General features: G+C 49.8%; 2 protein-coding genes and 1 long non-coding RNA gene across 5 annotated transcripts in view; 2 read left to right on the forward strand and 1 right to left on the reverse strand.

Moving 5' to 3' along the window:
* The first annotated feature begins 2,248 nt into the window (after positions 1-2,248).
* Positions 2,249-4,892, forward strand: LOC116791791. Of its 2 annotated transcripts, none has more exons than XR_004358867.1 (3): positions 2,249-2,326; positions 4,009-4,215; positions 4,665-4,892. It is a non-coding gene; the product is annotated as an uncharacterized LOC116791791 (long non-coding RNA). The 2 variants fall into 2 exon arrangements; XR_004358866.1 differs by having other exon boundaries at positions 2,266-2,360.
* A 2,352-nt stretch (positions 4,893-7,244) lies between these two features.
* Positions 7,245-11,702, reverse strand: SHOX2 (short stature homeobox 2). The gene is made up of 5 exons (XM_032698124.1): positions 11,415-11,702; positions 10,208-10,416; positions 7,831-7,888; positions 7,612-7,700; positions 7,245-7,525 (listed from the first exon to the last, which is right to left on the reverse strand). Exons 1-5 carry the CDS (start codon positions 11,668-11,670, stop codon positions 7,274-7,276), a joined length of 864 nt encoding a protein of 287 aa, XP_032554015.1. The 5' UTR covers positions 11,671-11,702; the 3' UTR covers positions 7,245-7,273.
* Positions 11,703-17,050: 5,348 nt separating this feature from the next.
* Positions 17,051-25,704, forward strand: part of RSRC1 (arginine and serine rich coiled-coil 1) — a 104,742-nt gene continuing 96,088 nt past the window's right edge. For both annotated transcript variants that reach the window (XM_032698122.1, XM_032698123.1), the window contains exons 1-2: positions 17,051-17,330; positions 19,256-19,381. In XM_032698122.1, coding sequence (XP_032554013.1) covers positions 17,146-17,330; positions 19,256-19,381 — 311 coding nt within the window. In that variant the 5' untranslated portion in view covers positions 17,051-17,145. The remainder of the gene's footprint in view (positions 17,331-19,255; positions 19,382-25,704) is intronic.

A 25,704-nucleotide genomic window follows, 5' to 3' on the forward strand; every position in this document is an offset into this window, starting at 1 on the left:
TCCTGGTTAAGGCTTATTTTTTTGTTTTTGTTTTCCTGAAAACTAAGTGGGACGCTTAGAGAGCTTAAGCAAAACTTGAAAAAAATTTAAATAAATTCATAGCCAATAGAGATAAATTACTCCCAGGAATACATCCCACATAACTCAGCCTGACCTCGGACATATCTTGGCTAATAAGAGTTGTTTTGAAGTATATATGTTCCATTTATAACAGAGGGCTTAATTCATCTTTCTCCAGGCTCAGAGCAGGGAGCTGACACCCTGTAAATCTGCCTCTCCATTGTTTAACAGAGACGTCTCGGGGCAGATGTTATGCAAGAAAAGCTCAGAGGGAAAATTCACAGGCATTTCCCCAGCCCATGAAAAGAAGTTCTTGATTACAGGCAAAATGAGTTCATTAGAAACTAATCCAAATTAATTGCATCTGAACATAAAGTAATGTATGAATTGCAAATGCTTCTATTTCCTTTAGCAGGATTAATATGGTTGAATTAGTTTTGAAATTCATACAGAATCCTTTACCCAGGTAGGGAATTATTGTAAACCACTTGTGTAATTAAACTGATTACACGTGTCAAAACTGTCATCTCTTCATGGCACAGAGCTGGCTGTCAGCTGCCTGAACCAGGGACAGACCCCACCAAGGGTCTGGCACATCTTTGGCTGCTGCAGTGAGTACAGGGCAGAGCTACTGCTGCTTCCACCAGGCCAGACCTGGGCTGTGGGGCCAATAGATCCCACCAGAGAATCCTCCCCTGCCATCCTGCAGCCCCAGCTCTCTGGGAATAACCCAAATCCCACCTGGGGGTCCAGGACAAGGAGAAAAAACAGCTAAAAAATGACCAGAGACCACGTGGGTCAGTTCACATCCCTTCCCAGAGTAAGGATGGATGTTGTAGCAATGGCATTCCTTTAAATTAATGACTGTTCAAGTAATTGTGATAATCTAAACCAGGTATAAGCTGCCAGAGGGCAGGGCTAGATGGGACACTGGGAAGGAATCCTTGCCTGGGATGGTGGGGAGGCCCTGGCACAGGTTGCCCAGAGAAGCTGTGGCTGCCCCTGGATCCCTGGAAGTGTCCAAGGCCAGGTTGGATGGGGCTTGGAGCAACCTGGGATAGGGGAAGGTGTCCCTGCCCATGGCAGGGGTGGCACTGGATGAGCTTTAAGGTCCCTCCAACCCAAACCAGTCTGGGATTCTATGATTTAAAATGCATCAAACCCAGTTAATTCATTAGGCTGATTTTTTTCTAATTGGTTCAGGGCTCTGGGCTTCACCCCGGCAGAATTTCTGCTGCAGTCAACAAAGTCACTGCAAACATCCATGAATTTCCTGCTCAGGGACAGCAGGAACATTTACATGTGGTTCCCATTGTCCTGCATTTAACCTCTCTGAGATATTTTGGGGGAATACTTTATTTACATTTTCTTTAACAAAGAACATGTTTACCTTCTTCCTAAAGATTACCACATGCCCAAACACTTCCAAACCTAAATATTTCCTGAAAGGGAACCTGCATAATAATTAATGTACACACATTAAGTGGAGGAACAGTGAAAAAAGTTGTTCTGAGTATTCACAGGGATTTTGTAACGGGATATGGGCAGTATCCTAATTTTTAGCAGATTAGCAATAGGGGCAAGTGCAAGCCAAGTTTCCACTGCTTAAATATTTACTGAAAGGACAATAAGAGGTTGGTAAGTGTGCTGTTGTTAATACTAACAGTTTGCACTCTGCTGTCTTTGCTGGGGATCAGTGCACGGTCTGAGGGCTGAAGCCCCCTCACAGAGGGGTGATTGCTCAGGGCCAGCTCTCACCAGAAGAACTATTTGAGATCTAAAATAGTTCTAAATTAAAATGATCTCTGAGAAAAGTCGTTGTGTCTCTTTCTGGTTGCACCCAAAATTCAGCTGTTTGTCCTAAGAGCATGTAGGGACAGCACACAGGGAATGGCTTCCCACTGCCAGAGGGCAGGGTCAGATGGGATACTGGGAAGGAATTCTTCCCTGTGAGGGTGGGGAGGCCCTGGCACAGGCTGCCCAGAGAAGCTGTGGCTGCCCCATCCCTGGAAGTGTCCAAGGCCAGGTTGGGACCAACCTGGGCTAGTGGAAGGTGTCCCTGCCTGTGGCAGGGGGTGGAATGACACGAGCTTTAAGGTCCCTTCCAACCCAACCATTCCATGATTCTATGACTCCATAATTCTAATAACACACAGACAGTTCTTATTTTCCAAACCCCCTTTCTGGCCTGAGCTGCTCAAACGTGGCTGAACTCCACCCTTCTGTACAAGCTGCATCTGGTGTTCTCATCAGCGGTGGGTGACCGGTGGGTTGTGTTCCCCTGGAATGAAAAGAAGACAGTAGGTTTAAATTGTTGTTAGGGAAGTAGGAATGGTGGCAGTGGTTGCCTACACAGGAGTGATGAAATGTCTCCCCTGTTCCAGAGTGTGTGGAGCACGTCAGCATCTCCCTGGAGCTCCAGGGCAGGGCAGAGGCCGCTCGAAGGCAGCTGACTGAGAATTAAAATAGTTGGGTTCCACTGGGGGCAGGAACTGTGGGGTCAGTGCATTATTAAAACTGGTATCTTGCTCCTCTAAATTAGCTTAAGATGTTCATCAAAGATCCCACTGCTCTGCCTCTGTGCTCTGCCAACCAGGGGGTTTCTCCTCGGTGCTTCCAGGGTGGCTGTGGCTGCTGAGAAAGTCAAACTGCCCCTTGTTCCTTTTGTGCATTTTTTACCTCCCCATTTTGGAATTCTCTCCCAGGATTTTTCCTCTGTGTGAAAGGAGACAGTTGATGGCACATCAGCGTGTCTGATGTGCAAAGGCCATAAAACCTTTGTTATGAAGGAAGACGTCCCCAAACAGCCTTCACAGCTGCCATATAAGAAGAGTTTAAGAGAGAAAAGCCCTCTCTGGGAAAAGCCTGGGCTCCTGTGAGCACAAGAGGATCCTGCTGGAGGAGAAGCTGCCTCTGCAGCACAGCCCAGGAGCCGTGTGTGGGCACAGCATCGCTACGTGCTGGGTGATGCTGCACGCGGATGATTCGGCAGATTCCCACAGATCCTGCAGGCAGGAGCGCCTGGCACTCCCAGCCCTTCCCACTGAAACCAAAAATCAGCCCCAGACTGGGGAGGAATTAGGTTTGTGCTGCTCTTTCCTGTCAGAAGAAGGCACGGGGTCACCACGCTGCCGAGGAAGACGATGGGAACTGAGGGCTCTGCTGGTTCTTCCATTAGAAACTGAGCTTTTGGCCAGTCCCTAAAATTAGTAACAACAGGCCAAACAGCACAAATGCATCCTAAAACCTGCGGTCTGCCACTGGGCTGGGGAGACTCGTGGTGTAGAAAATTCTGAGTATTTCCTTCATTCACACCAACTTAATTGCCTGAAGAACACCTGCAGGGAAGGCTGGGCGCTGGTGTAAAGTGTGAGTAGTGACAGCTCACATTTATTAGATCCCCCAGCAAAACCAGGGGCAGTTGCTGCTCAAGTATAGGAAAGGTTAAAAATGAGGACAGTTTTTCCAGCTCCTTTCAAAAGTTTGCTGCCCACCTCAAAAGCACAAAGGTGATGCAGATCTGCTGCTTTATTTCTAACATTTCTGACCTTTAAGGGGCACTTTTGCCTGCTGGCACTTCACAGAAAGGCTGAGAAATAGCGAGAAATTGAAGATTCAAGGGCAAACGAAATGGGAACAGCCACAAAATTGGACAAGTATCAATATTTACTGGGCAGGAAGCAGCACAGTGTGTAGTGTTACGCAAAGCCCATTATTTATTCCATGGGTATCCAGCCACAGCTCACTCGAAGGACTGGAAGCCACGGAGGTTCAAGTGCTTTTCCAGGGCTGCTCCTCTGAAAGGCAAGTTTAAAAGCTTTACCTGCAATAAAGCTGAGCTGTGAGCGAGCAACACAACGCATCAGTTTTATACACAGCATTCAGCAGGTTTCCATGTGGTTTTATGCACTGGGCAGACACAGCGTTTTCTTTTCTTCTCCTTTCCAGGCTTTTTGTGCAGAGAACTGGGATCCACCAGCATGGCAGTGTCCAAGCTCCCTGTCAGACACCTGGCTGCCCTCGCCCTGCCCTGCTCACCTCACCTGGTGCTGTTGCAGAGGGAGAACAAAACCTGGAAGCTGCTGCTTCAGCCCCGAGGAACCCGCGTCAGGTCCTGCTGCGAACGCACCACGGGCTCTGCGAGGACAGAAACAGGTGTTTACTCCTTCCTACACGATTTGTTTGATCTCTTCCCTCAATCCCCTTCCCAGGCCAGCGCATCTCCATGTAAATTCCACAGGAAAATTTTCTCTCCGGGAAGCGCAGGCTGTGTGAGCGCCGGCTGGCTCGTGGAATACCCATAATTACTCTTCAGGAAACCTTTGGGGTTTTATATAGGCTTTATATGGGTTCAGACAGTCTAAGAAATAAAATAGAAACAGAAGAGTCCTGGCCAACTTCTGTCGGCCTATAGACTTATTAGGTATTCCAGTCCAAGGAAAGCAGGAATGTAAGTATTCCTGTCCAAAAATATCCCGTTAAGACTATTTTATTTTAATCACAGCTGCGCTAAAAAATACACAGTTCTCTTACACCATCCAATCGTCTTCTCTGGTAGGATGAAAGCACATTTTTCATGTCTTTTTATTACAATCATCTTGCAGACAGACGTGCCGAGAGCTGAGTCAAGGTTGGAGATTCCCATTGTACATGTCCACCAAACTCACGTTGCACACATCAATAACCTGCACAAGGTTGTTGCATAACTCTACTTAAACTAGTTGGAGTCTGAAGAGAGCAGGTAAAACGTGCCAAGTTTATCTGGAGGAGGGTGAGGATCCCGAGGCTGAGCCCGGGCTCTGCACCGTGTGCTGCTCGTGCTCATATTAATGAACTGCTTTATTGGGGGATCAATCGGCACCACCGCGAGTTCTATTGACTTTATAATTAGCAGTATCTTACTTTTGCTTGAATAAAGCCGTTTTCCCTAACATAAAATCCATCATTTCCAGCCCGTTATTTGCATAGAAGCGTTCCGAGCTGCTTTGGCTCTCGCTGCCTTTGGGCTTCGCCGGGAGGGCTCCGGGCACGCTGTCCCTGTCCCTGCCCATCCCGCGGGGGCACCTCGGGCTCTCTCCCGCAACCGAGCCCGGGGGGACCCTTCCTACAACTCACCGGAGGTCGCCGCTTCCCCGAGGAGGGGTTCGAGGGCTGCGGCTCCCCCTCCTCCCCGCCCGGCTCGCCCCCAACCAGCCCCGTCCATCCCCGGCCGCTCCCGGAGCCCGCTGCTCCCGCCGGGATACCCGGAGCTTCCCTGGGCCCGTTGTGAGGGGGCAGGAGCCCACCCCGGTGCCCCCGAGAGCGACCCGGAGCCACGCCGGGCTCTGCCGGGTGCGGGAGGCTCCGATCCAATCCCCCCCCCCCCCGGCTCCCGCCATCCCTCCCTGGAAAACATTCCGAGCCGTTCCACTTTCCTCGATTTTATTACCTGAGGGAACCTGACAGAACTTGTAAAGACACAATTGCTATAGAGCTTCCCACCGGCCGGTTTGGCTGCAACAGAAAAGCCACCGCGAACGCCGCGCCCCGGGGTTTGTGCGGCCGAAACTCAGGAAAAACTCAGATAAAGTGGTTGTAAAAAAAAAAAAAAAAAAAAAAAAAAAAAAAAAAAAGCGCTTCCTCGTCGTGCTGAGCGCTATCGGCGTGTCGCGATATCTACGGAGCAGAAAGAAACGTGCGAGCTCTACAGAAGGGTGTAAACACAGAAAAGAAAGAACATCACCGATGGTCGGACATCGACAGTACCAGGAGGGAGGCGAAACCGTCCCCCAAACCGTCCCCCCCTTCAGTCAATAGGTCGCAAAGTGTCTTAAATTCATTACTTGGCACTTATTGAAATTCGTGACGTCGAAAATGGATTAAAAAAGGTGAAGCAAACCTGAGTGAAACAAAATATATTGTACTGACAACAAATGCAATGAGATAACAGCATCTTGCTTTCTTTTTTTTTTTTTCATTTTCTTTTTTAAATAACTTAAAATACACTAGAAAAAATATGGTCAATATAAATAATTTTGTTTTCATGGAGAACAAATAGATACAAAGCCCGTCCATACCAAAGTTCACGTAGAAGAGCTTTCCCTCTGTCTTGGCAATAAGCTTGAGGGTCTGATGGCAAAATCTGGGATAACAATCACCGACTGCAGGGTGCCCCAGGTTAAATAGCTTTACGTCTCTCAAATAATAATAATCATAACCAAAAAAATCACAAGATTACATGAATAGATACACCTTTATGAGATAAAATGTAAATGTTTGACAGTCAACTATCAATTCACAAGTTATAGCCAAAATAAACTTTGTTCGTGTGTATCAACATATTTTACATGTACCCAGTACCTCTTATTGGAATTTGCCGTGGTGTCAAGTGGTGGTTGGGAATTAAATACTCTTTTTTTTTTCGTTTTCTTTCTTTTTTTTTTTTTTTCCTCATTTGTTTTTGCCCTCAGGACAGGAGAGACCCGGCAAAGCGAGGCACACTCCGCTCTCCTGGTGCTTTCCGCTCCCTTTTATTTCAGAGGTGGGACAGCAAACGACCAACAAAGATTTAAGAGTGGAAAAGGTAGTGCTTGATCTCCCTCTCTCTGCCTGCTTCCCTCCAAGATTAAAGGAGAAAGAACCCAGCCACGTTTGTTTGTTTGGTTTTGTGGTTGTCTCGTTTTTTTTCTACTAAAGATGAGGGTGAAGTGCAAGTGAATCAAAGGACTCCATCAATGAAATACAAATACATGCAACCCGGAATGCTGCTGGAGGAAGTATCCCGGACAGTTTCCCATTAGAAATTCGCAGAGAAATCAGTCTTTTTTCTTTTTTCCCTTTTTTTTTTTCCTCTTCATCGTCTCTCTTCCTTTTTTTTTTTTTCTCCTTTTTTTTTTTTTTTTTGTCGCTATTCCAGACGTGGTTGTTAAACTCAAGTATCTGATGCAACGTGAAGGGAGGCCCGCCTCTCTTATCAAATTTCTTGTATTAAAGTGAACTTCGCAGAAAAAGGTCAGTTTCAAAACCTGTGAACTTCCCAGCTGCGCGTCGAGTTCCTCTAATTCCTTAAATAACTATATATCTCCCGTCCGTTTCTCTTTTTTTTCTTTCCTTTTTTTTTTTGTTTGTTTTGTTGTGGTTTTTTTTGTTCCCCCACCTTTTTTTTTTCTTTTCTTTTTTTTTTTTTTTTTTTTTCTCCCCCTCCTTTTCCTTTTAAAAAAGCGGCGCGGGGCGGTCACAGCCCCAGGGCGGCGGCGTGTTTCTTGGCCTTCAGGCGGAGGTCTGCGATGCTGGAGTTCTTGCTGGTGGTCTTGGCGGCGGCGGCCGCGGCCACCACGGAGGCGGCGGAGGCGGACTCGGCGAGGGTGGCGAGCGGGAGCCCGAAGGGGGGGGCCGGGAACATCATGTAGGGAGCGTGGGCGAGGTGCGGGTGCAGGTGGTGATGCGCGTGGGCCACGGCGCTGTCCAGCTGCAGCTGCGCCTGAACCTGCGGGGACAGCGCAGGGCGGGCGTGGCGGCGACCCCCGGGCGGCCGCGTGGCCCCCCTCCCCATCCCACCCGCCCGTCACTTGCCTGCTGGAAGGGCATCCTCAGCGCGCCCACGTTCACGTACGGGGCCACCCGGCAGGCTTCGAACTGCGTGGCGGCACCGATGAGCACCCCTGGGGGAGGGCACGGCAGGGTCAGCAGCGGAGAGACCACCCCCCGACCCACCGCGCACCCCACGCGGGTCGCACCATCACCCACCCACCCACACACCCCCCATCCCCACGCCGCCCCCCTCCCCGGTACCTTTGTGCAGTTGGTTTTCTTGCTTTCGGCATTTGGCTCGTCGGTTCTGGAACCAGACCTGCGGGGAGGGGGGCACACGGTGGGGGGGTCACGGCGGCGCTGCCGCGGAGCTCCAAACCGAAAATAAACCCGAAAATAAACCCGCCAGCAACACCGCTGCTAATAATAATAATAACAACCAAAAAAAATCCCAGACCGCGCAATCCCACCGGCAAAGACAGTAGCCCCCGCTCCCGAGCTCCGAAAGGCAAAAAGGAAAAGGGAAAAAGAGTTAAAATACCCTGAAAATGGCCACGAGCGGAGTGCGCGCCCCGGGGACGTGATTTCCCAAGCCCCGGGTTCCCCTTTCCAAACCGAAGTCCCCAAAGACCGAAATTGCTCCCTGATATCCGATACTAACGCGCGCTAATGGGCCCGAGAAGCTCGTGCTCATTAATAAATAAATTAATTAGCTTTATCTCCCAGAAAAACTCAGCACCGAAGAGTTTAATGACTTTTTTCTCCCTTTCCCCCCTTTTTTCTTTTGTCTTTTTTTTTTTCTATTTTTGAGGGGGAGTAATTACGATCCTAAAAGCTTCGCTACAAAGAAGTTTCGAATTTCTCTGTTCACTGGAGTGTAGCACAGAAGCGGAATAATTGTCTCATTATCATGATAATCTAATTTGCTTGCACAGAAAACGCTGCCCGTTAGACAAGAACATACTTTTAATATCGGAAATGAAATCGTTAAAATAAATTTCCAGATTAAAGTTCTGCTCGCTCGGAGAAGTGCGCCTTTAAAACATCCCTGTTTTAATCCCGGCAGCCACATCCACCGAGGAATCTTTTCCCCGTGGCCAGGAAAAAAAAAAAAGTATAAAAATTGCATTTTTTGAAGTCTTACTCAAAGAGAGGAATACAAACGGGAATTTCCCTCGCCCTGTCATTTACTTCAGCCACGGAAAACCTGCCCAACAGCCACGTTTGCCCTCAGCTTCCCGTGGAAACGCACATTCCCTAATTTACAAATCAGCGCGGATACGAGGCAAAATATTATTGGAAAGCGCCTTTTTTCCGGCGGGATTTCTAGGGAACGGGTTTAATCTATGTAAATCTCCAAAAGTTATTATGCACCCTGCGATTTGGCATCATGGAAGCGCGGATTATGCGCCGCTGCCGCCTCCTTTGTCGAGCACCTCCCTGCTCCATTTTCCGCAGCCAACAACTTTTTGCTTTGGTTTTGTTAAGATTTCGTGGACGAAAATAAAAAATAAATTTAAAAACCACAAACAAACAAACCCAAACAAAAACCATTAACTAAATTTAAAAAAAAAAAAAAAAAGAGGGGGGGCAGGGGGGAGAGGAGAGGGGAAATGATGCTTTTATTTTTTATTTTTATTTTTTTTGTGGTTCAGGCTCTGACAAAAGCTGCTCATTTGGAGTTTTTCTGTTCCCCGCGCCGGCTCTGCCTCTGTCCTTACAATCTTACACGATGCAGGGAAACCCCCCAAGGATTGAGCGCATAGTTGGGTGCAGATGGTGCCTGCGAGCACAAAGATTGAGGGGGAGTATCTGTTACAGAGATACTTTCTACCAGCTGCAGATGTTCGGGGCCTAAAACTGCTCCATGTGTTCATACACATAATGACCATCATTTTCTCTTCTTTTATTATCAGAACGGAAATACACCGGAGCAGCTACATTTGTTCTCATTTGAGGAATCACCTTCTTCCCCACTCTTCAGCTCATCCCGACAAAACTCGCAGAAACCAGCCCGGGAACCCATTTTGAAAAACTTTGGGAGGGTGAAAAGAGCAGGTTAAATCCAAGGAAGCCGCGGCTTCTCGGGGAGGGAGAAAGCTTAAAATAACCCCTGTTCATCCCAGACTTTTTGTATTTCATAAGCCCGAACAAAGCACCTCGCTCAATTTTTGTGCCGCTTCCCTCAAAATTTAAGAACTACGCGGAAAACCGGCGTATATATATATAAAATTTTTTTTTCACTTAAGGGTTTCTAATTCAGTTTATGAATTAGAAACATCCCTGAAGTGAATCTGTGTGTCCGCGGATGAGTCTTGAGCAGGGAAGGAGAGGGACCACAACCCACACCATCACAGAGCCACCGAGCTGCTGCCGAGGCAGGGATGGAATAAACGCGGAGCTGGGAAAAACCGCGGCGGAACGAAGGGATGGGGACACGCCAGGAGACAAATCCCGAGGAGGCAAAACCCTGGGAGGCGGTTTCCAGATTTGCTGGGTGAAGCTGGGGCCGGGAGCTGTCTCCTCTCCCCGGCAGAAGGATGAGGCTCTTCCCCATAATGTCCCCGGCTCTTCCCGAGCTGGCCCTTTCTCCCGAGCACACGCACCCACGCGGGAGGGACCCCCGCAGCCCCGCTACCTGCACCCTGGCCTCGGAGAGCCCCAGCCGCTGGCTCAGCTCCTCCCGCATGAACGCGTCCGGGTAGTGGGTCTCGTCGAAAAGCCTTTCCAGCTCGTTCAGCTGCTCCAGGGTGAAATTCGTCCGGCTCCTCCTCTGCTTGATTTTCGTCTGCCCTTCGTCTTCCATCGCTTTCGCATCCTCCTTGCGCTCCTTCAGCTCTGGGGACACTGGGCACGACACAGCGGTCAGACCGGCGGGGCTGCGGGACGGGCACCGCGCGGTCCGGGGGCTCATCCCGCACCCGCCGCTGCCCGGGGGGATGCGGCGAGAGCCCCCCGGGGCCGGGACAGCCGGAGCGGGGCCTGCCCGCCCGGGCCTCGCTAGGCCGCCGCCGCCGTTGCGGGCCCCGCCGCCGGCTGCGGGAAGGCGGGCGGGGGGGAGCGGGGTCCGCACCGAGCCCTCCCCGCCGACCCCCGGGGGATGCGCTGCAACAGGTCCCCGGAGCCGAGGCCGCTCCGCGGCCCCCCGAGAGCCGCTTTTCCTTGGGTCCTTTTCTGCAGGAGACGCGCCCCGGGCCGGAGCTCGGAGCCCCCGCAGCGACCCCCGCACCGGCCCCCGGGGGCCGCCCGGCCCGGCCCTGCGCCCGCCGCGCTCCCCCGGCCCCGGTTCCCTTATTCCAGGCACCCGCTCCGGGGATGCTCCGGGCGCTCCGCCGGTCCGAACAAAAGGGCGGCAGCGACCCGCGGGTCCCCGCGGCCCCTGGGACGGGCCCGGCCGCTTCCCCGCAGCGCCCGAGAGCTCATTAATAAATCGGGGCGGCCCCGGGACCGGCCCCGAGCATCGCCCCGGGACCGGCCCCGCCGTACAGCCGCGGTTCCGCGGGGAGCCGCGGGGCGCGGAGCGGGGCTGAGCGCGGGCAGCGCGGCCCGGCCCCACGCGTGTCCGCGCAGCCCCGGCCCGCGGGGCCGGGATTTCGTTGGCTTCCCGTGGGATGCCGAGCGGGAACAAGATCGCGTTCCGAGCAAGTTAAATCCGTGTTGCAGCATTTTAATCTAAAAACTTCGAGGCTGGCCAAGGATCCCCCGCGGCCGGCGAAGCCCGGGAAGCCGCCCATCCCCGCCGGGCGCAGCCTCCCCGCCGGCCCCGCGCGTACCGACCCCGCCGGGGAAAGCAGGGCAAGGGCAAGGGGAAGGGGAGCGGGGGGGTCCCGCGGTGCCGCCGTTACCGTCGCTGAGCTTGGGGGTGGCCGCCTCGGCCGCTCTCTCGGCGGCGGCGTCGGGCTCCCTCGGCGGGGTCCGCCCGCCCGGCCGCGCCGCGGGGCTGCCCGTGTCCTCCCGGCCCGGCTCCGCCGCCGCCCCGCCGGGCTCCCGCGGGCCGCGCAGGGGCCCGCTCTCCAGCACCTCGCGGTAGGTGATGAGCTCCTTCTTCTCCTTGGCTTTGGGATCAAACGACTTGGAGACGAACGCCGTGAGCTCCTCCATGGCTCAGGGGCGCGCTGCCCCGGCTCCCCGGGCGGGCATCCACGGCGCGGGGGGGAGGCGGCGGCGCCCCGGGCCGTGCCGAGCCGGGCCGGGCCGTGCCGCCCGACGTGCAGGGCTCCCGGGGTCTGATAGCGACGCCGCGATTGAAGTGGCACTATTTATACTTTGCAAAGCCGGCCCCTTGTTCCCGGCGAATTACCTCCCCTCGGAGCTCTGAATGGACCCCTTCCTTCCTCCCTTCCTTCCTCCCCGTCCTTGCCGGCCGCCCGCCCGCCGCGGGGCACCGCGGCCACGGCACCGCCCGCCCGTCGCGCGCTGCGCCCTAATTAATTTAATTAGGAGCGGGACCGTGCGCGAGGTCCCGGGCGAGCGCGGCGAGGAGCGGGGCCGGGGCGGCGGGGGAGTGGCCACCGGGACGGCGGGGGGGCGGCGGGGGCCGCGCAGGCTCCGCGCACCGCCCCGCGGGGTCGGGTCAGCCCCGCATCCCGCATCCCGCACCGCCCCGCGGGCACAGCCAACGGGAGCTGCCGGGCGACCGGCCCCGCGGGAGCCGCGAAAGTTCGTCCGTGGGCGCCCAAACCCCCTCGAATTAACGCGCCGATAATTGGCGGTGACAAACGCGGCAGGGCCAGAAGCGGGCGCGCACCGAGGCATCGGATTCGGGCCAATTCCGCTATTTATCGCTAATATTGTTTCCCTTTGTTTTTCGAACCCCGTCACGGAGCACTTCTGTTGACGGAACTCACCTCTCTTGCACCTCCGCTAAATTCTAATAAATTATTCAGAATTGTTTAACTCTTGCCTGGGTATCGATTTTTCATTGACCTTTGGGGCGATGACTTCACAGAACGCGGCGTTTATTTACGGGGGCAGGTTGGGCACCGGGGGTGGAATTAGAGTGCGTCCAGCCCCGGTTACACACGACACGCAGCGATTCCCGATCGCCGCGCTCCCGGTTTCCAAAACCCGCTCCCACGTGGCACTGTCGGTCCCGGGGGCATCGGGCACCGGGGGCCCGGGTGTGTGACCCTGCCCGGCCCCTCCGGCCGGAGCTTTCGTTGATCCCACGCAGCATTCCACCATTCCCGTGGCATGGATCGCGTGCTCGGGAGCTCGCGTTAAACCGACCGAATTCGGGAAAAGGCGGAATTAAGCGAAGGATTCAATCGTTTCGTTGCTTTTCTCGCCGTTCCCGGCGGAGGATCCGCTCGGTCCGTGCCCACCCGTGTCCGGGGCGCTCCATCCCGCGGTGCCCACGGGGAGCGCTGCCTCTCTCCCACGGGGCTGTAAAACACTGACCCTGTCCGGGCTGTAAACACCGACCCGCCTTAATTTCTGCGAGGTGGAACCCCCCGCGCCCCCCGGGGCCGCTCTCCCCGCCCGGCCCCCACGGCGTGACACCAGTGCGCCCGTGGGTCGTCGCGGTTGTCACCGCGCTGTACCCGATGCAGACAGCGCCCCGCGGGCTCTGAATCCCCCCGTGGGCAGCAGGACCCCCACCCGGGACCACCCACGCTCCCCTCCTGCCCCTCACCCGCACTGTGCCCGTGGGTCGTTGCGGTGGCCGCCGTGTCGGGTCACCGTGTTGGGCACGCTACAGAGAGCGTTCCGTGGGCTCTGCATCCCCCCGTGGACAGCGGGACCCCCACCCGGGACCACCCACGCTCCCCTCCGGCCCGTCCCCCGCGCCGTGCCACGCACTGTGCCCGTGCGTTGTCGCCGTTATCACCGCGCTGTGCCCCTGCAGACAGCGCTCCGTGGGCTCTGCACCCCCCCGTGGGCCCCGAGACCCCCACCCCGGGATCGGGACCCCCACCCGGGATCACCGACGCTGCCCTCCTGCCCGTCACCCGCGGCGTGCCAGGCAGTGTGCCACAGTGGTCACGGCGCTGTGCCCGGTGCAGACAGCTCTCGGTGTGCTCTGCACCCCCCGTGGGCAGCGGGACCCTCCGTGTCCCCCCCCCGTCCCCCGCCCGACCCGCGTGGGCGTCAACAGGGTAGCGCATCGATGTCTCGGCGCTCGCTGCGGCGGGCTGGGCGCGCTCGGCGGTGGATTGGCGCTGCCTGCCCGGCGGCCCGGAAGGCGCTGGGCTCGAACCGGGGCCGCGGCGGCTCCGAGGAGGTACCGGGACACCGGGATAACGGGATAACGGGGGTAAAGCGGGGATAACGGGGGGGCGCAGCTCGGCATGGGGGGTAAAGGGCCCTGCTGCAGGGGCTGAGGGTGCCCTGCGGCCGCTCCCGGCGCCTCGCGGCCTCCTGTGCAGGGTAACGCCGATAACCCCGGTGCCGCACGTGGACCCGCTCACGGCGCTATCCCGGGATCCACAGGGGTATCCCGGGATCCACAGGGGTATCCCGGGATCCACAGGGGTATCCCGGGTTCCACGTGGCTATCCCGGGGTCCGCAGGGAGATCCGGGAGCCGCGATCCGCGGGGGTTTGGCCCCACGGGAGCTCCGGGGTGAACTCCCGTGGGCACCGACGCACATCCCGGTGTTAAGGGACTGGCGCGTGTTTTACATGGAAAATATGGGGGAAATCTGGGAATTCTGGAGGTAGTTGCCACGTCCACGGCTTGGTTTGAGGTCTTAGTGCAGTTCTCTGCTGTTTCCTGGTTGACCTGTGGTGTCCCCTTGATTTGGGGCTTTTTCCCACGCTCTGGAGTCGTTTAGGTGGGAAGAGAGCGTCGAGTCCAACCATGACCCAGCACTGCCAAACCCAGCACTGAAATACAGCTAAAGATTTGGAGCTAGAATGTTAAGGAACACTAAGGAGTGTTGGCATTATAAATGAATTCTTCTTTCATGACTTTGGATTGAGGCCACACTTTCCTCGAGTCCAAAACTGATGAGTTTGGAAGAAGGCTGTTGATAAAATTGTCAAAGAAAACATGTTTTCTGTAACCACACAAATGTTCTGGGCTCTTGTTCCTATGGGAGAGATTGTAAGAAAGTAGCAAAATTCCTGCGGTTCCTTGATCTTTAGATTTCAAAGGTAACTGGTTGTGGTGCTTCTCTTGGGGGTGGGATTCAAGTGTTCCTCTTTTAGTGAACTTTAACTTGGAAAAGGGAAAAAGGCAGCCCTGGTTAAGGAGAAATAAATACAATAACTTTGACTTCAGTGTCCCTTGTTTCCTGGCTGGACCTCCAGCAGCATCTCATCTCAGCTTGTTGCTTCTGCCCCTGGACTTGCAGGAACTCAGCAGGAAAGAAGGGGCTCCTGGAATATTGCAGTGCATTTTCCATCAATTTTCCATCAATATCCTTCTAATCAGTTATAATTTCTTAAAGGGCCCTCTTTGTAGAGGTGCCACATAACCAGTGTGGGTGGGCAGTGATTATTTGGATTACAGCTGATCTGTGATATGAGGTTATTACAGGGAATACAGGAAATAGTCCTGACATCTCTGAAACAAGATTGAACAGGGCCAGATGAATGAATTAATGAGTGTAAACTTCTTACTACTCTCTTTAAATAGGTTTTTATTTGGGAAGACTGTCTGTTTCCTATGTCATTTATGCTTTCTTTAGGTGGGATATTGGGAGGGAATTCCTCCCTGTGAGGGCAGTGAGGGGCTGGAATGGATTTCCTAGAGGAGCTGTTGCTGCCCCATCTCTGGAATTGTCCAAGGCTGGATTGGACAGGGCTTGGAGCAACCTGGGATAGTTTATGGAAGTGTCTGTGCAGGAAAAAGTGTGTCCTGTACTGCAGGGAAGGTCCAAAGCCCCCGGTGAAAGGTTGTCCCTGTCCAAGCTGTGTCACCTGTGGAATTCCAGGATATCCCTGTAGGACACAGCCACAGGGCTCAGCTGCACAAATTGTCCCAGGATCCACTTCTGGCACCTCTTTTCCCGTGGGAGCTCCAGGATGTGGAGGGTCTCACTCGTCCATGTGCCTGCAGCTCCTCCAGGGTGGATCCAGTGCTCCTGGAGCTCCTCCAGGATGTGCCTGGATGCCACAGGTCTTGTCCTGTCCTAGGGAATGGCCATGGCACGTGGTTCTTTGCCCCTGGAGACACAAAATTGAGATTTAGGTAATATATTTTCCAAGTTTCATGTGCTGCTTAACCCAGTTGTGTGTCCCAAGGGGGAGGGAAGCTGATGGCAAAATAAAAGACGTTAAAAAAACGGACAATACATAAGTTGAAATGGGATGTTGTGGCTCATAACGACCCACATCAGAAATGCCTTTTATACTCTTTGTTTCTCAGGTCTCCTTTATTAATCTCCCTGTGATCTGTGAACCTTTAACTCAAAATCTCTGGGTTGTAGTTTCATTTTCCAAGCAGTTCTGCTCATTTTGAGTTTCAGGTTCACGTTCATTTGCAGGTTGTTCTGTCATTGTATCCTTGAAGAGCTTTATTTTACTGTTCAATAACTGTTAGTGCCTTGGAGCTCTGGAAATCTTTTTACTACAAGGGGAAAAAATTGACTGCATGAGATGGTGTGTTGATATAAATTGACATTCCTTTGTGGGATTGTCAATTAAAGTTGCAGTTCCTTAAATGAGATAAACTAGTCTCTAAAGCCCTGCCTCTCTTTGCCAAAATCTGTGTGGAATAACTGCAGCAAGACGGTAAAATAACTTAATTTAAGACAGTAGTTCTCTTGCACAGCAGCTTAGGAGGATTCCTAAAATTTTGCTGGTTTAGGTGGACGGAGATTTGCTGGTTTAATCTGAGTATTTGAAAACTGTTTTATTTAAATCGTTGGCTGAAGGACCAAGTTCTGAAGTGCTGGAAAAAGAATCTGTTGAGAAGCGAAGTAAATAAATAGAGGGATTTGCAGCAGCAAAGCTTGGGAATGGCTGATTTGTAGGCTGATAGCTTGGAGTCGTGTGCCAAGGAGCCGTCTGGGATCCGCAGGGATTTGGCTCCATGGAAATGAGTTTATGGAGCTGCTGTTTATTGTGGCAGTGGGTGAACTCTCATGAGCATCAAAACAAATCCAGGTGCTTAAGGGATTGTCTTGTATTTTGCATTGAGCTGTTGGGGAAAATATGGGAATTCTTGAGGTCGATGCCGAGTCCAGAATTTGGTGTTTTCCAGTAGGATGTTCCCTTGCCTCCTGACTCATTCTTGCTGCAGCTTCCTCACCCTGGCTCCAGGGCTCTGGTAGTCCTTAGGAGGAGTTTCAGTCCTCCTTAATGGTGAATTCCTCCCTTGTGCTGTTCCCAGCCTCTCCCTGTGGATCAGGAGCTGCTGCATCGGGGGCAAAAAAAGTGCGAGAAAAGGGAAAGTTTGGCTGGAGAAAATGAACCGGTTTGGCCTGTCCGTGCTGGAAACTGGAGGATCAGGGAAGGGAACGGAGCTGGGGAAGGGTCTGGAGCACCAGGAGGGGCTGAGGGAGCTGGGGGGCTCACCTGTGTATGTGTGTGTATATATATATATATATCTATATATATCTGTGAGAACCAAAGTAGTGCAGACAGGAGATGTTGTCCCAGTTGTGCCGTTTGTTTGCCGCAGGTGAAGATGGGCCGGCGCTCCTCGGACACGGAGGAGGAGAGCAGGAGCAGGAGGAAGAAGAAGCACCGCAGACGTTCCTCCTCCAGCAGCTCCTCGGACAGCAGGACCTACAGCCGGAAGAAATCGGGAAGGAAATCCAGGTCCAGGTCGCGCTCCCGGGATCTCCAGTCCTGGTCCCACTACGAGAAAAGGTGCGTTTGTAGGAATTCGTCGTTGCTGATTTTTACAAACTGAGCTGGAGCTGGAAGTGTTTGAATCAGGTTTTCTCTGATTTCTTGGTGAAATGTTTTCGTTTTGAGCAAAGTTAGAAAGGCAAACCCACCCCCCTGACCAGAAAAACCCAAACCACCTTCACCATGCGGGAGTACTAAAGCAGGGAATTTGGAGATCCAAAGGGAACTTCCTCATTAAAACAGGTGAAACCCAGCCAAGTAAAACAACTTTCTTTTTTTATCCAGCAGGGACACCTTCCACTAGCCCAGGTTGCTCCAAGCCCTTTCCAACCTGGCCTTGGACACTTCCAGGGATGAGGCAGCCACAGCTTCTCTGGGCAACCTGTGCCAGGGCCCCACCACCCTCACAGCCAATAATTCCTTCCCAATATCCCATCTAGCCCTGCCCTCTGGCAGTGGGAAGCTATTCCCTGTGTCCTGTCCCTCCATCCTGTGTTCCAAGTCCCTCTCCAGCTCTCCTGGAGCCCCTTTAGGCCCTGGAAGGGGCTCTCAGGTCTCCCTGGAGCCTTCTCTCCTCCAGGTGAACCCCCCCAGCTCTCCCAGCCTGGCTCCAGAGCAGAGGGGCTCCAGCCCTTGGAGCATCTCCATGGTCCCATCCTGGTTGTCTCAGCCTGACTTCTGGTCAGTGTGGAGCTGGAAAGTTCTCCTTGTGTCTGGCTGCCCTGTGAATATATTTGGAACTGCTCCTGACAGCCCTTCCTGAAGCTGGTAGAAGAGGGATGAGCTGACTGGGGAGGAGTGTCTCAGCTGTTCATCTCCACCCCTTTCCCTGTGCTCCTTCCCAGCCTCTCCGTGCCCTGAGGGCACACGGTGGGATGCCAAGGGCTGCCATCCCTGGGCTGCCATCCCAGCCCTGTGCTGCCATCCCAGCCCTGTGCTGCTGCCACGAGCTCTGATCCCGTTAGTCCAGGGCAGGCATGGCCATCTCCCACACACCCCAGGGCTCCCAGGGGGATTAGGGGCTGGACGGGGACCAGTGACTGAAACTGGGTCCAGGAAAGACCAAAGGGTCTGGTTTTAGGGTCTGGCTGGAGCCTTGGCTGTGCCCTTAGTTTGGGACATTTGCTCCTGGCAGTTTTACACGCTGGGTCCTGCCGGATTTATCCCTGACCCTGAGAAATGAAAAGCAGCAGTTTCTAAGATTCCTGTTCCAAAGCCAGCAGGAAAGCTACATTCCTTTGCCAGGTGAATACCTGTTCTTTAGCAGTTAACCTCTATATCTCTTCCAGTTTTCCAGCTCCTGCAGCCCCTTTCCCTTGTGCTGGATAATCACATATCACACTGAGCACACCCTGAATTAAAGGAGGGTTTCTGTGCTGTTATATTTTGATATTAATCAAACAGTCAAAAATATGGAGGTTCTCATTAGTATTTTAATTGTTGCTTAGTTAACTATTAGGGAGATGGAGAGGAAATCTTAAAATTAAGACCTGAAAGATATCCCCATTCCCAGTTTTGGGGTTAGTTGGTGTAATTTAGTATCTGTTCTTTTAGTTTTCTCCTTTGTGTGTAAGAATTTATTCTTCGAATAAAGGAAACTGGGTGGGAGGGGCAAAGGAAGACACCCCAGTGACTCCTGATTGAACTCAGGAGGAAACTCCCCAGCTCAGATGGAATAAATTAACACTGATTAGTTGATTATTAAGAGCACTTTGAGGAGAGCAGCCCAAGCTCTGGTGGCCTGGGCTGTGTGTTCTGGGGTATCAGCTCTTTGAGGCAACACTGCCCGTGTGAATGGGAGTCACTTGTTCCGGAGGAATAGTGGGATTTGAGTATAAACCCCACAGGTTGGTGCCTTGTTTTGAAGTCATTTTCATGTTTTTGTGCCTGTTCCTTTGGGTTTTGAGGGGCAGTGACCCACTCCCAGCCTGGTTGTGTTGCAGGCGCAGGCACAGATCCAGCAGCAGCTCTTCCTACGGCTCCAGGAGGAAACGCAGCCGGAGCCGCTCCAGGGGCAGAGGCAAATCCTACAGGTCCCAAAGATCCAGGTCAAAAAGTAGAACCAGAAGGTAAGACTCTTCCCTAGGGAAAAAAAAATAAATAGCATTTTCAGTGTGACAACATGAATTTAAAACCTCCTGATTAGTGAGCTTGGAATACACCAGAAATAATGGATATGGGTGTTCCTGCAAACTCCATTCCCCTTGGAACTCTTCCTGATTTGAAATCCCTCTGGAGTGCTTTTCATCCAATAAACCTTTCAGTTACACTGGTGAAACAATTTGGAGAGAAGTTATTTATTTTGCATCTGACCAAGTGCAAAAAGCATGAATAAAGTCACTTGTTTTCACAGAATCATCTTAAAATTCCTTGTGGATTTTTTTTTGGTTGCTGGTTTCCATAATTCCCAACATTGGCTCCCCGAAGATCAGAATAAACTTCTTTTCTCATCTGTATTTCCCCTTGGAAAAAGATGAGTATTTAGTTAGGCAATTTTTCATTAATATTTCAGATATCTACAGTGCTGAGTTTTGTCATAAATTGCTTTGTGACAAATGAATGTTTTCAATAATAACCCCGATTTCAGTGTTTAAATCTGGCTCAGAAGTTGCAAATTGTGCTATGAAATCTGCTTTACTTTTATAATTAGAAGGAGCTCAATTTGTGTGTATTTTTCAATTAAGAAGTTTGGTAACTCAAGTTGAACCAGAATTACTGTTAGCATTTTTGATTGGTTTTAAACTAATTGAGTGTATCAGGCAGATCAGAGCTGTTTTGGTGTGTGTTTACAAATCTTCAGCCAAGTAATTTTGTGTCTCTGCACTAAGAATTTATTAAATCTGTTATTTATATATATTTATATTTATCTATCCTTATATACCAAACAGTAGAATTGTTGCCTCTAAATGCTGATAAATTGTTGTCGAAAGATGAGAATATTCCACTTTCTCTTATTTGTATTCTGCCCTGAGTTTTTCCCAGCTGTTCATTACAATAGTTGCCTGAACACTTATTGCTGCAGTGCCTTTGTAGTAGAAATTTGGTTATTTAAACTGCCTGATGTGTCTCTGAGAATCCTCAGCATCGGAGCTGGACACCCCAGATAAGCTGCTGTGCTGCCTGTAGAAATATTCCTGGGAATATCCACCTTTTCTATCAAGAAAATCAGTTTTAAGCCACTGAAAAGTGCAAAGGATGAGGTGAAAATGAAGGTTTTTCAGCCTGTCACGTACTCAGTGTTAGGAAATGTGATAAACTGATTTAAAAAGGGTTTTTATTGTAATAATACAAAATTGCAGCTTTCATTAGCAATAATCTAATGGTCTCTTTTCCAAGGGTTTTGATGATTTTAATCATCATTGAAATATATGGAAATTAGGCACCTAAAAACATGACAAATATTGGGTATGAAATATTTCATGTGTAAAATATTCCAACTTTGCAGTTCTGTAGAGGGTAGAGCTGCATGTTGCTTTAAATGCATTTCCTGTGCACAGACGTGATTCTTCAGGGAAAATATTTATAAATAACATCCTAAATGATACCAGAAGAGTCTAAAAACTTGGAACTAAACCCAACAGGACACATTAAGCCCTTTATTGTCATTTTTTTCCCCGAGTCTGCTGTAATGTTACCCTGAGAAGCCGTGGATTAATCTGATTTTTGGAGCAGAGTTAAATCCTTGCTGCTACTCCAGGCCTGTGTTTGCCCTGCTTGTGGTGTTGAGGCAGTTGCAGTGATGCCAAATAATCCCCTTTTTGCCTTGAAATCACTCAATCCAAGGGCTGACCAGCTTTCCACAGAGGACTCAGGATTCTTCAGGCTGGAAAAGGGGTCGTGGGGGAAAGAGGGAATGTGATGGAGGGGTATAAAAAATCAAGATAAGAGTAAAAATGGTGGGAAAAGATGATGAAGGATTGAGGGTTTCCCACCTCCTTCCGTGTCTGACCTGGGGCAGGTGTGGAGGGAGGGAAGTCAGGTGGGGGCAGGTCCTGGGAAATAGGAGATGGATCTTAGGGATAAAGGAATTAAGCTGTGGAGGTTGTGGATACCACAAGTGGAATTAAAAAAGAAATCAGACAAGGAAAATCCACTCAAATGTAGAGATGCAGAGACAGTTTGTCTTAGGAAATGTAGGCATTTGTACTGCTGAAAGGGAATTTTCATAAATTCCAGCTGGAATTCCTTATTTTCTTTGCCTGGGGTGGGACAACTTCTTTTCATGTGACTTTTACAGGTAGATACTGAAGGAAACACCTGTAAATAACTGCTAAAAGTAACTCAGGCAGCCCCTTGAGTTCCTGCAGTGAGCAGTGTGGGACCCACTGGAATATTCCTGTGGATCCCCAACTTCTGCATTGCCAGGGGAGGGAGGGAAAGTTCCTTCCCCACAGGAGAGCAGCAGTTTGGGATGCAGCAGGAAAGGGAAGATCATCTCTGTCCCCCTTGGATTTGTAACATTCCCCTTGTACCTTCCCAGTATTATCACCTTTAGGTCATTTCAAATTTAATTTAATTTATTATGGGTCTGACCTTAGAAAACAAGCTTCCTATTGGGAGTTAAGATCCATGACACGGTGTCTTTAAATCCCTGGAATTGTTTTTGGTGTCAATCATGCAGGTGGCACAAATTCTGTATCCTGTAATGTCTTTTCCCTCCACAGTCCCCTGTCAAATTAAGATTTAAGTTGGTTTTTCAAGGTAATGAAGGTGTTGTTAAAAGTCTGTGTGGCTGCAGTGCATTTTTTTTTAAATAACTTTATTACTAAAGTGATATTTAACTTTAATAGGTATTTTATTTGAGTGAGTGATCTACGGATCTCCAACAGTGTAAAACACTGAAATATATCCAATTTTAATTGGGAAAGTTGGGTTTTTATAATGACACATTCAAAAAGATTTTAAGTAGGTTTTATTTGTAACCTTAACCCATATTTTTGTACTTTATTTGAGAAGAAAACCTGTGCACTTATAACTATTTTATTTTAGAAGCAGTTTATAGGGTCAAAAAAGTGGGGCTTCCTGGTGATGCTTGTGCTGCATTTGAGAAGATAAGGAACCTTGTACATTTATAACTATTTTATTTGAAATGTGTTTTTTTGAGTCAAAGAAATGGGTCTTCCTGGTAATGTTTGTGCTATATTTGAGAAGAAAACTTGTGCATTTATAAGTATTTTGTTTTAGAAGCTGTTTTTATGGTGGGGCTTCCTGGTGATGTTTGCACTTGATTTGAGAGGAGGAGAAAACTTCTGCATTTGTAACTCCAATTATTTGGGATGCAGTTTTATAGTCGTAAAAACGGGGCTTCTTGGTAACGTTCGTGCTTTGTTTGAGAAGGAAACCTGTGCCTTTGTAAGTATTTTGTTTTAGAAGCAGGTTTTTTTTTTTTTTTTTTAGAGTGGGAAAAAAAAGTGGGGCTTCCTGGTAATGCCATAAATTCCGAGCTGTCCTCCAGCGAGGCAGCACGATGCAAATACGACTTAATAAGATCACAAACTGAATTTGGGCGAAACAAGCGAGATTTTACATTAAATTAGGAATTTTTAAAACCGATTTAGTTTGTTTTACTGAGCATTTGCTTAATAACATTTCGCCTCCTCGCAATCTTTATTTTAAAGCCAATAACTCGCCCGTGGAAGCGGCGGCACAGCCCGGGCGGGGAAATTGGAAGCAACAGCTCCCTCTCTGCATCCACCCGGCGAGGGGAAGGAATATTTGAGCTCCACGGGAATTTAATAAATCATCCCATTTCCTAATTTGATCATATTAGATGCTGATGTGGAAGGAGCATTGCGAATAGCAGCTCCTCATTAATATACATCAGGCTGGGGAGGGGAGGGAACGGGGGCTGCCGGTGCAGGGATGTCACAGCTCCCCTTCCCGACTTTCCTAAGTGGAACAGGTTGATGTGATCCCGGGTGTGATTTGTCACTGTCTTGCTAAAATGGTTTGGGTCGAGTTATGGAGTCCAGAGAGCTGGTGGCTGATAAATCAAACGGGGATTGAGTGGACAGGAGGCAGTGATTGATACTGTGACAGGATATGAGGACAGGAATCTCCATCCGAGCACGCACGATATTGAATATGAGGAGGAAAATGGCCCTGGAGTATGGATATTATTCAAGGAAATGAGAATAATAATATCAGCTGGAAATTATTGCTGGCTGAAGATTAGGAGAGTTCTTATTAGAATATTGTGCTTCTCTGGGATGGGGAAGCTCAGCCCTCGTGTAATTCCCGGGTGGATGGAGCCGGGTTAATATTTTTGGAGTTTTTGCTGTGATTGTTCCTGCAAGTTAATCATATATATATATATATATGTAATCATATAGAAAATACTCTGCATCAGGGCTCATAGCACAAATCTTCTAATTCACCGAGCTTTAAATAGAATTAACCCCCAAATGTTACCCCGTGTTCCTTGATTTCCGACAATCCTGTGATTACAGAGTATCCCACTATAATTGCCTTTAAATATGCAAGTTTGCTTTATTGTCTGCCAAGTGTTTTTGGCTTTTTGCTTCATGTTAAACTCCAAACTGCTGCTTTGTAATACCTTTAATGCAGTTCAGCTTAAAAACTGACCCAAACTCCCCAAGTACATCTATAGATAGTGAAGGAGAGGAAATTTTAAGTGTAAAATAACGTGCCTGTAGCGCTGCTGCTTTTGGAGTGTCACTAAAGGAGCTGTTTGATCAGTGTACAGGGGTTTTTTCCCCAGTGTGGGTGTGTGGATACACATTTACATCTTATTTCTTTACCATCCTTCCAGCCTAATTAATTTAATACTGAAATGTGTGCAGTTGTTGCAGTCCAGGGGCAGGGACCTGCTTCTTTGGAGCGGCTTTGGGATAAACTTGGTTTTGAGCTGGAAAAGCAGCTTGTGGAGTGAAGCTGCCACTACCCAGCAATGTAAACTGGAATTAACTGAGGCTCAACCCTCACAGCTTGGCAGAATTCTTTGTGTTTAGCAGTTAGAATTTGTACTGTTTAGGAACAGTGCAATGGGAAAGGGGCCATTAAATAAATCATAGTAAAATCCCACCGACCTCTCCTTTGGTCTTTAAGAATTTCCTTTTTAAATATCTTCTTATCTGTTGCTGTTGTATATTTTAGTGGAAAGTCAGTGTTGCACAGTGAAATGTTAACACTTTTTAAAGATATTATCATTGAGTGCTTTTGTATTTCTGTTACTTGAAATGGGTCTCTCTTCAGTTAATCTCTCTTTTCTCCATATTATTTTAGAGGGGTATTAACGTGTCAGAGTCTTTCCAAATTAAAACCTGACTTATCAGCTGATAAAAACTGTTGGATCAAGACCATGATCTATGCTAAGTTGTATTCAAAATACAGGTTTTACTTACAGGCTGTAATGGAATGGCTCAATGTAATTGTGTAAAATTAGAAGGCTGATCTTAAGGATGTCATGAAGAAAGACTGAATTTCAGTCTGATGCAGATGTCTGGTTTAAAGTTGATTAAAACTGATTAAAGTTGTTCCAGGTAAGAGCAGAGGTCCTGCTGTGGGACTGAGTGTCAGCACAGGTGATGTTCCAGGAGAAGGGAAGGGAATGAAGGGAAGGTTTTCTGGCCTGACCATCCCACAGCCATCACACAGGGTGGGTTGGTTTGTCTGCTGGGGAGGAGATGGAAGGGAAATTTGAGGAACAGCAGCAGAACTGAGGGAGAGCAGCAGGACTGGAACAGGGACTGGAACAGGGACTGGGACAAACACGACCCTTTCTCTGCTGGAAGAAACAAGAACTGACCAGACAACTGCAAAGAACGAGGTTGGGCACACGTAGAGAAGCTCTTAAAACTCTTAATCTATAAAAAGACTTTGAAAATAGCTCTTTGGAAAGGGATCCAAGAATTTTCCAAGGAGAAGCAGACAGGAGTCCTATAAAAAATCAAACAATGCTATTTAATCAGCATATTGCTTTGGAAATTCCAACCCAAACCATTCCATGCTTCTAGGATTGCTTATTTTTTTTTTTTTGCCTGGTTGTAGCTACTGGAGCCTCTATTCCTTTAAAGTATTGATCTGCTCCTTAGGATGTATTTTACTCCTGTCTTTTCTACACAAATGAACACATTCATGTACAACCAGCTGTACAGACCCACATGATTGTGCAAGGAATCAGTGTAAATATTACATATTTGTCTCTCTTCTTACTGGTGGGAAAATTGGAAGCCTCTGGTCCATTAGAACATCTATTTAATTTATATTAATATATATTTAATTAAGATATTGTAGCATTTCTCCCATGAAACTTCCAATAAAGTGAAATTCAGATCACTGAGTTTGCTCATGTGATCTTTTTAGTTTTTCTGTGGTTGGTAACATCAAATCCTGTTTGTTTTCCCCCATTATGTCAAAACCTGCAGTTTTA

Source organism: Chiroxiphia lanceolata, chromosome 10 (genome assembly GCF_009829145.1).
Source record: "Chiroxiphia lanceolata isolate bChiLan1 chromosome 10, bChiLan1.pri, whole genome shotgun sequence".
Lineage (NCBI taxonomy): Eukaryota > Metazoa > Chordata > Aves > Passeriformes > Pipridae > Chiroxiphia > Chiroxiphia lanceolata.

What these genes read in the sequence shown, in the direction of transcription:
- SHOX2 (XM_032698124.1), bottom strand. Translation starts at nt 11,670, where the DNA reads ATGGAGGAGCTCACGGCGTTCGTCTCCAAGTCGTTTGATCCCAAAGCC. An exon ending in TCTCCGAGGCCAGGGTGCAG is followed by an intron (nt 7,889 to 10,207) that starts GTAGCGGGGCTG and finishes CCCTCCCCGCAG; the next exon opens with GTCTGGTTCCAGAACCGACG. An exon ending in AGAAAACCAACTGCACAAAG is followed by an intron (nt 7,701 to 7,830) that starts GTACCGGGGAGG and finishes GCCCTCCCCCAG; the next exon opens with GGGTGCTCATCGGTGCCGCC.